Below are 13,173 nucleotides of genomic sequence, written 5' to 3'. Positions count from 1 at the left end.
GAAGACCTCGTTTCTCTTACTGGAGGCATTCTTAGCAGACTGACCACTTCTAAAAGTTTAGTATGATCTTGAGTGTGCCTTCTTAGGGTGCAGAAAACTTTCCACATTATTTTAAAATAATGACAGAAATGAAGTCAGAACAAAAATGATCCATTCATTTAAAAAAGCATGAATTTTAAATGAGACAATTCTTTTGTTCTGGAATTCAGAATCTCCCATACGTATCAATTTGGAATTCTGGTGTAAGAGAACTCAACAAGTCACTATCCCTAGTGAACCTAGGAACCCAGAAACCTACTGATGAAAAAGAAACCTGTTCATGTCTGAAAAAAGAAATGAAGAAAAATGAGCAAACAATTGAAGTAGTCTTCTTTCGTAATTTTATGAATTGAAGATGTATAAAATATTTCAAGAAATGTAAGATCTTGTGTGGACAGAAAATATTTTATATTTTCTTTTTATTAGCATTTATATAATCTGTTTCCAGAAACATATTGCATTCCTACATCTCTATAGTTTGATCCTTTACAAGCCTTATCATTTGTGAATAATCTCTTCTTTATAATTTCCAACATTATTTGTATGTTTGTATGCATTGTTTCCATTATACATTTTAATTTCATTATTGTTCATCCTTAGTACTTACAGCAATTTCTGTTTTTAAAGATATGTGAAGGATTCTTTTCCTGCCTAGGTTCTACAAGGCTCTCTGGTGAGTTTTATTATCTTATTCCAAAGTTCAAGTAGATCAATTAAATCTAGACTATAGTGCTTCTTAAGTCTAAAGGCAAAATTATGACCATTTATTATGACATTGATGTTTTTGCATATCTATCTTTTCTTTCATATTCTTACTGATAACAGCCTAAGAGGCACTTTTCACAATTGCTGCTATCCTTGATTATTGCAGTAGCTTGTTTGTCCTCCCATTCAACCTTCTTGAAAAGGCCTTGAGTTATTTTGCTCAAAATAATTTGATAGCTCCCAATTAATTCTAAAGAGAAATCCAAATCCCTTAATCTGCTCAAAGTCACTAAGTCTAGTAGTCAAAACCAAGAGATTTTCTCACATTACTTTTTCTGCCTTTATTCTATGCGAACCATATGTTTTAACCAAAGTGTACTTTTCCACGTTTCCAGTCATATTGATGCTTTTCTGTGTCTTCAATTTTGCTCATTTTCTTCTTCACAGAAATGTCCATTATTCTCAATATTCTCCCAGGGGGAATCTACCCACTTAAACCCCGTTGAAAACACCATGCTCCTTCAAAAAGTCAAATAGGAAGTGATTTTCTTTCAACTTCAACCTCACTATTATTTACCTCTTGTGTGTTTGTTATAATACCTTCCCTTGCATTGTATGACTCATATTCTTCATTTTACCTCAAACTTTTGAAGCCAGAGACTTGGTTTTGATAATTCAGTGATTTCTAGCAGGATGGCATACTCTTAGAGACCCGTAAGGACCCTATTTAATGTTTAATAAAGACTGGTGACCATAGTCTTCTCTACTTGCTAATAAAGCACATTTTAAAGTTATTCTATAACACTATCTATACAAATGGTTTACTTCATTTGTTAGTAGGATTATAACACAAATTGATTTTAAACCATCATTCAAAATATTATTGTGTACTTCTTTTTAAGAAAAACACTATTAGTGAAAAGAAACACACAAAGATTTCAGACACCTACTCAGACCTCTGAGAGATCTCAGGCAACTTGTAAATATGGGAAAGATACAACTATTAACATGAGGTAGTCTAGACTTTCCTTTAACCTTTGTAGTCCCAAACTTTTTCCCATATTCATGGAATTTGACTTTCTAAAACATGTAAAAACTGACTTTTAGATTTTTTATTCTGCCATACAATATTCAAAATATTGAGACATCCTGAGTTAATCTGAAAATGACTTTATAAAAGATAATTTTTTACGTAAAAGAAGATTAATGTGGAAGACCATAATGACTTTCTAACATTTTAGGTTGTCTTTTTGCAACCATTAATTTATTTTCCTCTTGGGAATAATACTAACTAAATTTTATTACATTCTTATCACTTGCCAGACTTTATTATAAACAATTTGTAAATATTAACTTGCTTCATTAAAAAAACTATGCAGGAGAATTCACATTTATCATGCATAAGTGAAAACCAAGGAACTGAATAACAAACACTTTATCTAAGGCTACATATAAAATAATGGGTAGAAGGAGGATTTGATCCAGGGAGCTCTAGAACTCACAGTACTTAATGACTAATTTATGATGCATTTCAATTTAAGAAATAGTTAATAACTAAAAGCATTATCATAGTTAGAATAGTGAAAAGTACTAACATTCCAGAAATAGGTTTAGACCCTCTCACTGTGGAAAGCACATATCCAAAATGAAATTTGAATATCAATTAGAGAGCTGGAGAAACATAGAACTAAACTGATTGAAATGATGAGTTGTCAAATACAATGCTAGGTGGTAAAAAGTACTCTTATTTCTATTTACGGTATTTTATAGAAACCAATTAAACATTTAGGAGGAGAATTCAGTAAGTAAAGTTATACCTGAGAACCAGGTAGATATAGACAGAATAGGAAATATAAGAGTAACATTACTTTTACAAAGGAAAAACTTCACATTCTATTCAAACAGTATAATAAAGAGAAGCATATAAAAAGACAAAAGCCCTTAAAGTTGAGGACTAAAATTAAAATGATTCATTTTATGTAATGTGTTTTTAATAGCCAAATAAAAATCTAAACATGGACAGGGATTATGAAAAATATAAAATCAAGCACAAAATAATTCTGCTTTCAGATTACTTTCAGTTGACAAGGAGGATAAAATGTGATCATAAATAATTACACTACTGCTTCCTAAGTGATAAAAAGATTTAAAACTATGTTAACAGCAAACCATAGGAATTCAGAGTTCCTGAAACCCTTCATTCCCTTCCATTAAGTTCCACCACTCTCCAAAAAGTAATGTCTTCAAAATCCAATGGGTATTTAACATCAAGGCAGGTCAAACTGTCATAAGAAGCAAGGGTAAGAAGACAAGAAGAAGAACTAAAAGAAAGAAAAGGATGAAAGACAACAAAATAAAGGATTTTGGACTTTTCAAAGATTTATTCCAGAATGCTAAATTTTTCTGCATGAACTAATGGTCCCTGCTCAACATGGATATTCTGTGTAATGAAGATTTTTAAATTATACATTTGGTCTGCAGGAATGGAATTACCATGTACAATTTTTCTGATCAAAATATTTTTCTAAGTCATAATATCACTTTAATGTGAAATATTATTGATAATATTCCAACTCATGTACAAAGGATTGATAGTATGATTATAGTTTATCCAATATTTGTCAGTCTAAAATCAATTATTTTCTACACAGAGATGCTCAAAAAAGGTTAAATTGTCGACAAGACAGCTGTAAAAAAATCATCCAAGAGTAAAAAAAAAAAAAAATTCCAGATAGTAAAATGTTCTAAACGGTATTGGACTAAAAGGAATATATTTATTCCTTCTTAATTTTATTTTAGCTAATTCATAATGAAAGTAGGAAGAAAATTAAAAGTATGAAATTTTGGAAAGAAATTATTATTCTGTACTTTATGTCTAAACCGCTTAAAACCGCAATAGAAAAACACTAAAGATATTTGTGACTACCAGACACTAAACAAAGATGGATAAATTGAGATCTTAAAGTGAATAAAAATAAATATAAGAACAAGATAATATTTAAAATGTGAATTTCAAAGCACAACATATAAAGGTTAAAATTTCAGTGTATAATCACAAAAAATAACTAATGGCTTTGGAAGAATAATACATTTCTACAAAGCTCCCAATGCACTGGATGTCACCCGAGCATTGTTAAGAGAAGACCCATGTAACACAAACTAAAATCAATATTCAATGATAACTGGAGTTTGAGAACAAACCTAACTTGTAGAGAATGGTTAATAATGTATTATAGCACTAATATATTAATTATAAGATTTTTAAAATTAAAACAATGTTTGCATTTTCACCCTAAAATATGCCCCCCAAAAGTGAAATACTTTAAAAGTAATTTTAATTTCCACAAATAGAATTTATAATTTCTAAATATAAATGGACTTACTTTGAGGTCTTGATCGATATTTAAATCTTGCTGTTCACCTACATCCCCTGATCCCAGACAAGGAGGAAGGCTGGGGCTGAAGGCCATGAGGTCGGTCTTGGGCGGACCCTCTCCAGAGCACACCCTCTGCCGCCTCTGCTGCGAGTATGACCAGCTCCCCACCGCGCTGGAGCACACCAGCCTGGGCTTGCCCGGCCCGCACGCGCCCTCTGTGGACGGCGCCGAGCACCGCAGCGCCGTGTACAGCAGCAGCGTGAGCACCAACAGGCTGGACACCGCGCAGATGGCGATGATGAGGTACACGTTGACATCCACCAGCGCTGCCTCGGGGCCCATAGCGCCCGCTGATGCCCTTGAAGAAGCCCTTGGTGCCTGGCCGCCCTCCACCAGCGACACCAGCACGGTGGCCGTGGCGGTCAGCACCGGATCACCGTGGTCTTTCACCAGCACCAGCAGGCGCTGGCGCGGAGCGTCTGCCTCGTCAAAGGCGCGTGTGGTGCTGATCTCGCCCGTGTACAGACCCACGCGGAATGGGCTGCGGGCGCCACTCACTGCTGGTTGCAACTCGTATGAAAGCCACGCGTTGTAGCCAGAGTCGGCGTCCACCGCGCGCACCTTCGCCACCACCTGGCCTGCGCCCACAGATCGCGACACCAGCTCACTCACCGCCTCGCCAGTGCCACCCACTCGAGGCGTCAGCAGCGCTGGTGGGTTGTCGTTCTCATCCAGCACGAACACCTGCAGCGTCACGTTGCTGCCCAGAGGGGGCACGCCCGCGTCGCGCGCGCTCACCTGGAACTGCAGCAGCTCCAGCTCCTCGTGGTCCAGCGGCTGCAGCGCGTACACCTTGCCGCTCTCCGCGTGCACCGACACGTAGCTCGACAGCGCACGCTCGCCCACCCGCCGCTCCACCAGCGAGTAGGACACCAGCGCGTTCTCCTGCGTGTCCGCGTCCCGCGCCGACACCGTGAAGATGTGGCAGCCTGGCGGGTTGTTCTCCTTCACGAACACCGTGTACTCGGGCTGTGGGAACACCGGGGCATTGTCGTTCACGTCGGTCACCTCCACGGAGACGCTGGCGGTGGCCCACAGTGAAGGCGATCCCCCGTCCCGCGCTGTCACTACCAACCCATAAGATGACACACTCTCACGGTCCAGGGGGCTGTCCAGCACCAGAGAATAGTAATTCTTGAAGGTGGACACCAGCTTGAAAGGGACGTGAGGCGTCAGGGAGCACGTAACCTGCCCGTTGGCACCTGAGTCAAGGTCGTTCACCCTAATTAGGGCAATGACAGTACCGAATTGAGCATCCTCTCGGACAGGCAAGGATAAGGAAGTCAATGCAATCTCAGGGGCGTTATCATTTTTATCCAAAACTCTCACTAAAACAGTGCAATGACCTGCCATTGGAGGGTGACCTTTGTCCGTCGCGTCAATGCGGATTTTGTATAAATTTACTTGTTCAAAATCCAAATTACCTTGAACTACTATTTCTCCAGTATTTGGATCTATGCTAAACTGGTCAGTAACCATGGTTGAAACAAGGCTGTTAAAAGAGTACAAAATTGCTGCATTCTCTCCTTCATCCCGATCAGAAGCATTCAATCTGATAACTGTTGTTCCGTTGTCCGAGTTTTCAAATATTCTTATTTCATATTCAGACTGTTCGAAAGTGGGAGCATTATCGTTCACATCCAGCACGGTGACCAGCAGCTGAACAGTGCCGGTGAGCTCTGGTTTGCCTCCATCAGTGGCTGTCAGGAATAAGTTGTGTGCCGAAGCGTCCTCTCTGTCCAAGGGTTTCCTTAACACAAGCTCAACCAATTTATTTTCGTGGTTCTTTGAATTCACATCTAGCGTGAAGTAATCATTAGAGCTAAGCTTATAGGTTAAAACGCAGTTAGCTCCAATATCTGCATCGGACGCGCCCTCTAGCGGAAACCGTGAGTCTGGCATTCTGGATTCTGAAACAAACAGCTTTTGTTCTTTTAATGGGAACACCGGCGGGTTGTCATTAATGTCCTTCACCTCCACCTCCACATGAAACACTTGCATCGGCCTGTCCACGATCACCTCCAGGTGGATGCTGCACTCCGCGCTCCGCCCGCACAGCTCCTCCCGGTCGATCCGAGAATTCACAAACAAAATGCCATTCTGCAGATTTACCTCCAGAAGGTTCCCGCGGTCCTTGGACGCCACCCGGAACAGGCGCGGCACCAGCTCCGCCAGCTCCAGTCCCAGATCCAGGGCGATGCGGCCCACAAAAGTGCCGTGTTTGGCCTCCTCGGGAACCGAGTAGTGGAGCTGGCCGCTCCCCGCCTCCCAGGCTGCGAGGATCAGAAGAGAGAGCAGCAGGCGCCGGGATCCCGGGTTTCCTTGCCAGAAATACACCATGATAAGTACTAGTTTCCTATCAGAAAATCTTGTCTTATTTTAAGATGGACTATTGTATTTTCTGGAGTCTATTAATCCAATTCTGCGGCATCTGCCATTGTTCAGCTTTTAGAGACAGATACTGCCAGAGGAACGACTTTGGGTCTTGGCTAGCCAGAACTTCTTGGTAGACAGCGACATCATGTGGCTTTAAAAGGTAATGATTACCTGAATTACCTCCGCAATATTTAGGTAGCTATATTTTCTTGCCCTTTATCATACTTTACTAGAACATCCTTAACTTTATCAAGTGCAGAGGCATTTATACCATCTGGCTTCTTACAATAATTTAGTTTCAGCTAGTGATCTTTCTTCATAATGAAAGGAGTTTCTTCCCGGTATTTTTAAAATTGGTATCAATTAGTAATAAATTTAAATGTGATCTAGATACGTCATGATTATCAGAAGTGTAGACTATCTCTCATACTTTTATGTGGAAGGAATGTGGTAATATTTATCTGGTCACAGGAAACGGTGGTATGTATTACTCTTAGCTGAGCATATAATTATACCTTTTCTATATTTTATCTTCTTGTGGATTATTGTTAAATTTCTGATTTTCTTTATTCAATGAGTGTCAAATTTCCTACACTGTTTTATTTACTAATGTAAGAAAAATCTAAAGCATATTCTTTACAATATTTCTTGATATCTCTGCAGCTAATTAAAATAGGCCTCTCACTTAAAATCCTTTCCTTCATAGATTTCTCTGTCACAACAAATCCTAGCAGGATTTCTACCGTTGAATTCTCTGTTGTTTCTTCTTCTTACTGCTGCTCCAAAATACGAATATTTTCTGAAGTTATATCTTTAGCTGTCTTATTTTTCCCATATTTTTCTTTAAGTGTTTCTATTAATATTTCCATGCCTTCAAACTAGCTTATTATTTGAAGTATTCTTAAATCTATATCTAAAAACACCTACTTTCATTTTCTACATCATTGGTACCCAACTTTTTTGGCACCAGGGACAGGTTTCATGGAAGACAATTTTTCCACATACAGAGGACGGGGCAGGGAAGCAGAGCTCAGGCGGTGATTGGAGCAATAGGAAGTGGGGAGCGGCTGTAAATGCGGATGAAGCTTGGCTTGCTCACTAGCCTGCCCGCCATTCACCTCTTGCTGTGCGCCTCCCACCCCAAGTTTCATGGAAAACAATTTTCCCAAGGACTGGGGTTGGGTGTGGTGGGTGGTGGAGCTCTGTGGCCTGGTCCCTAATGGGCCACCCCAGGGGATTAGGTACTGCAGTTCTACATGACATTTTTACCAGTATACCCTAACATCACCTAGAAAACAAGTTGATGAAAATCAAAAGAATATCTAATCAATAATAACCCAAAATCTAAATCTTAAAAAAAATCACAATTTTTATAGCATGGCCATTCTCCAAATGGACATGTACATATTTTATGACTCTTTTTCCCTTGCTTATCATACTTAAAGTTTGTGTACATCCAGTTCTCCTTTCGTATATCATAATTTTTGTCTTTATGAGTACTGCTTTCATTATATTACATTAAAATCTGTTCTGAGTTTGCCTTTCTATTGATCAATTGTCAAGATGTTAGATTCACATCTAGGAGATATATACGTGACCATGAGCCAATCCTCTCAGCGTGATCACTAACCACTTTCCAGTATGCATTATATTTTACAGAAAAGATATTGTCTCTTCCTCAACACACACTTTGTTCAAAGTTTTTCTTCTATTATTTAATCTGTATCTGTCAAAATCCTGTCCACCCTTCAAAGTCCACCTCAAAAGTAAATTCTCCATGAATTCATCATGAATGCCTACATTGTAGGTAATTAAGAGCTCCTTTGAATTTCTACAAAATCTTTACAAAAAACCAAGTAAAATAGAAAAGATGAATAAAAGCATTTTCTAGGAAACTAATGTCCTCACATTATGTACTCAAAGACTATCTCTATAGTTGATCCTAAACAATAGCAAAATTTTTGCAAAGAAAATAGCATTACTCAATACCTCTGTGAAGATGTTTTACCAACAAGAAAAAAATTCCATAGCCATGCCATAAGTCAAAGCATTTGAACATCTGAAAAATAATTGAGCTTTTTACAAAAAGTAATGATGGTTGATGAATACAGATTGGGGGACTGAGGAGAATCCTCTATCAACTTCTAGCATTTCCCAAGATAAGTAGGACTTTTTAAATTTCTTAATTACATGCTAGGAAGATTTTTTGAAAAATATATGCATGTAAACATAAAAGAGAAATAAGTAAAGCAATAAAAACAGAATTACAATTACCATAATTGAAAGTCTAGAATATTTGTAGATTTTTTCTCCCAAAACTGAGTATTATCTCAACAGAAGCAGCAAATTTGTTCCCTTTATGGTGAATGTGAATTTGCTGCTCGATGGTAAATAATTCTGTTGCTTATTGAACAAGTTCTTGAGTTTGTATACCTCTAACTTTATTCACATTGGAAACAAAAAAGCAAGATATCCAAAAATGACTTCCTAAAGTATATTCGGATTTTATCAACTGTGAAACTTGACAATCATTTCTAAAGAACCTAATTATTTGTAAATTTTAAAAAGGAGTTTGGAAAATTAAGTCATTATTTTATTAATGCCATAAAAGAGAACTGGATGAATAAATCATGATGTATCTATATAATAAAATAAGATGCAGATATAAAAGACTGAAAAAAAATCAAATAAATTAAAAAATGAGGACACACTTATGAAATAATAAGACACAAAAAGCAATATATAAAGTGGAAAAATGAAAAGTGCAGAAGAGTAGATTTACAGTGCAATCACTTGTTTTTTTTAACAAAGAAAGACAGGGCCCAGCAAGGTGGCTCACTATGGATCATCCATAATCCTAGTACTTTGAGGGGCCAACACAGAATGATTTCTTGGGGCCAGAATATCTTGATACCAGTCTGGGCAACATAGCAAGACCCTGTCTCTACAAAAAATAAAAATAAAAAGTTAGCCAGCTGTGGTGACTCGCACCTGTAGCCCTAGCTAATCTGGACACTGAGCCAAGAAGATTGTTTGGGCCCAGGAGTTTGAGGTTGCAGGGAGCTATGTTTGCACCACTGCACTCTGGCCCCATTGACAGAACTAGATCTTGTCTCAAATAAATAAATAAGAAAAAGAAAGGTACATTGTAAACACACACACACATATACATGACCTTGTAGTATACAAAAGAAACGGAAATTGCTTCAGGAATTTAGAAAGGTAAAGTGAATGGTTGAGGGTTGGAGGTAGCAAGGAGACTTTTCACTATATACTAGATTTCATTCTTTGAAATTTTGAAGGTGAACACATTACCTATACAAACAAGGAACACAATAAAAAAAAACTATTGAACTGTAATTTAAACTGTATTGTTGACTAGTGAATATTAATTCATCATGACCATGGCAAATCCAATTCAACAAAGTTTTAAAAAGTCAGTACTACACAAATATGATGAAGAAGAGAAGATAAATTAGTGTAAGAAGAAATTAAAATAATTAAAGTACTACACTAAACATAAATGGGCAAAATTAAGCAGATGATGTTAAAACATTTGTAAGTTTCATAAAATTAGGACAATATATAGAATAAATGTTAGGTCAAAATATATCTCAAAATTTTTTTACTGTAACATTTATGAAGATTGACTAGCAAAGTATGGACTTGTAAACTTTGGATTTTGGAAATACACTATAAAATAGAAAGATGAATCCATAATTTCAACTAGCAAAATCTTCCTCCACAAATAGAAAATGAGCAACATAGGTCACAGATTTTAATCTACCGGATTACATGCCCCCAAAGCAAAAGTACATATTAAACATGAATATAATTCTGAATAGTTAATTAGAACAAACACAGCACAACACTTAAAATGTATATATAAAAGTATGAACTAAAAATGAAAAGAAAAAATTACATATGGAATATTTAAATAGAAAAGCTAAAATAATTATTTTTAAATTGTTGAAAACAAGATTACTGTGACTCACGTTGTCCGTAGAAGTGGGACCCTGAGGAAGGCTGGGGCTGAAGGCCATGAGGTCGGTCTTGGGTGGACCCTCTCCAGAGCACACCCTCTGCCGCCTCTGCTGCGAGTATGACCAGCTCCCCAACGCACTGGAGCACACCAGCCTGGGCTTGCCCGGCCCGCACGCGCCCTCGCTGGGTGGCGCCGAGCACCGCAGCGCCGTGTACAGCAGCAGCGTGAGCACCAGCAGGCTGGACACCGCGCAGATGGCGATGATGAGGTACACGTTGACATCCATAAGTGCTGCCTCCTGTGCCACCCCGCCCTCGAATGCCCGCGAAGAGGCCTTTGCCGTCTAGCCGCTCTCCACCAGAGACACCAACACGGTGGCTGTGGCCGTCAGCGCTGGCTCCCCGTGATCCTTCACCAGCACCAATAGATGCTGGCGTGAAGCGTCTGCTTCGTCCAGGACGCATGTCGTGCTGATTTCACCGGTGTACAACCCCACGCGGAACGGGTTGCGGGAGCTACCCGCCGCTGGCTGCAGATCGTAGGAAAGCCAAGCGTTGTAGCCAGAGTCAGCGTCCACCGCGCCCACCTTTGCCACCACGTGGCCTGTCCCTACAGATCCCGGCACCAGTTCATTCACTAGGCCAACACCGCTGTCACCCCGCGGCACCAGCAGCTCTGGAGCATTGTCGTTCTCATCCAGCACAAACACCTGCAGCGTCACGTTGCTGCCCAGAGGGGGCACGCCCGCGTCGCGCGCGCTCACCTGGAACTGCAGCAGCTCCAGCTCCTCGTGGTCCAGCGGCTGCAGCGCGTACACCTTGCCGCTCTCCGCGTGCACCGACACGTAGCTCGACAGCGCACGCTCGCCCACCCGCCGCTCCACCAGCGAGTAGGACACCAGCGCGTTCTCCTGCGTGTCCGCATCCCGCGCCGACACCGTGAAGATGTGGCAGCCTGGCGGGTTGTTCTCCTTCACGAACACCGTGTACTCGGGCTGCGGGAAGGCCGGTGCGTTGTCGTTCACGTCGGCCACCTCCACGGACACGGTGGCTGTGGCCCACAGTGAAGGCGAGCCACCGTCCCGCGCTGTCACCACCACCTTATAGATTGACTGGCTCTCGCGGTCCAGGACGCCGTCCAACACCAAAGAATAGTAATTCTTGAAGGTGGACACCAGTTTGAAGGGGACGTGGGGTGTCAAGGAGCAGGTCACCTGCCCATGGACACCTGAGTCAAGGTCGGACACCCTGATGAGAGAGATAACTGTGCTGAGTGGAGCATCTTCTCTGATGGGCAAAGACAGGGAAGTGATTGCCAGTTCTGGAACATTATCATTTACGTCCAGCACTTTTACCAAAACCTTGCAGTGATTTGACATCGGAGGGCTTCCTTTATCAACTGCCTTTACCTGAATTTCGTAGGATTTTGTTTCTTCATAATCCAGTTTATCAATTAGTCTAATTTCTCTTGAGCTGGAATCAACTTTGAATTTTTCCTGAACGTTAGGAGAAATATCACTATCAAAGGAAAAAATAACTTCACCATTTACACCTTCATCAGCGTCAGAAGCCTTTAATGTGGTCACTAAGGTTCCATTTGCTGTAGTCTCTAATAAGTAGACTCTGTACACGGCTTGGTCAAACAGTGGGGTGTTATCATTAACGTCCAGCACAGTGATTAGCAGCTGAACTGTACCTTCCAGCTCTGGTTTGCCCCCGTCAGTGGCTGTCAATAATAAATGAAGTTCTGACGTTTCTTCTCTATCCAAAGATTTCCTCAATTCGAGCGAAAGAGATTTACTCAGTTCATCACTTGCCTGTACATCCAAAGAGAAATAATCACTAGGGCTGAGGGTGTACGTTAGAAGAGCGTTGGCACCAATGTCTGCATCAGCAGCGCCCTCTATCGGAAAACGCGAACCCAAGAGTCTAGATTCAGGAATAAATATCTTTTGTTCTCTTTCTCTGAACACCGGCGGGTTGTCATTAATGTCCTTCACCTCCACCTCCACATGAAACACCTGCAGCGGCCTGTCCACGATCACCTCCAGGTGGATGCTGCACTCCGCGCTCCGTCCGCACAGCTCCTCCCTGTCGATCCGAGAATTCACAAACAAAATGCCATTCTGCAGATTTACCTCCAGAAGGTCCCCGAGGTCCTTGGACGCCAGCCGGAACAGGCGCGGCACCAGCTCCGCCAGCTCCAGCCCCAGGTGCTGCGCGATTCGGCCCACGAAGGTGCCGTGTTTGGCCTCCTCTGGGATCGAATAGTGGAGCTGGCCGCTCCTAGTTCCCCAAGCTGCGAGGAGCAGAAGCGAGATCAATAAACACCGGGCTCCTGGGCCTCCTCGCATGGATAACAGCATTGCAAAAGCACTACACCTTTCGTACTGCTCTCGCCTTACTTCAGAATAATGATTTTTTACTTAATATTTTCAATCATTTATCTCCTTACTGTTTTTGTTTTCTCTCAGGCAGTGACAAAATGGAGCTTCCTCCTTTATTTTTAGTGATTGGTACTATTTCCATTTGACAAGACTTTGTGGTATACAGCAACATCATGTGGCTAATGTAAATTTTAGACCCACACATTGATTTTCAAAATACAGTCTATATTCATTTGCAATTTGCT

General features: G+C 40.7%; 2 protein-coding genes across 3 annotated transcripts in view; both read right to left on the bottom strand.

The window, feature by feature from the left end:
• LOC138392910 (protocadherin alpha-C2) overlaps positions 1–6,654 on the bottom strand; it is a 123,376-nt gene extending 116,722 nt beyond the window's left edge. The window contains exon 1 of one of the 2 annotated variants that reach the window (XM_069483758.1): positions 4,128–6,654. In XM_069483758.1, the coding sequence (XP_069339859.1) occupies positions 4,128–6,521 (2,394 nt within the window). In that variant the 5' untranslated portion in view covers positions 6,522–6,654. The remainder of the gene's footprint in view (positions 1–4,127) is intronic. The other variant, XM_069483763.1, reaches the window with a different exon arrangement.
• A 3,177-nt stretch (positions 6,655–9,831) lies between these two features.
• On the bottom strand, positions 9,832–12,907 carry LOC138393282 (protocadherin alpha-1-like). Its single transcript, XM_069484465.1, is given in 2 exon segments — positions 9,832–9,872; positions 10,543–12,907. Coding segments are annotated over 2 exon segments (2,406 nt in total).
• Between the last annotated feature and the right edge of the window lie 266 nt (positions 12,908–13,173).

Source organism: Eulemur rufifrons, chromosome 10 (genome assembly GCF_041146395.1).
Source record: "Eulemur rufifrons isolate Redbay chromosome 10, OSU_ERuf_1, whole genome shotgun sequence".
Lineage (NCBI taxonomy): Eukaryota > Metazoa > Chordata > Mammalia > Primates > Lemuridae > Eulemur > Eulemur rufifrons.
This window is presented reverse-complemented; position numbering and strand designations above follow the sequence as displayed.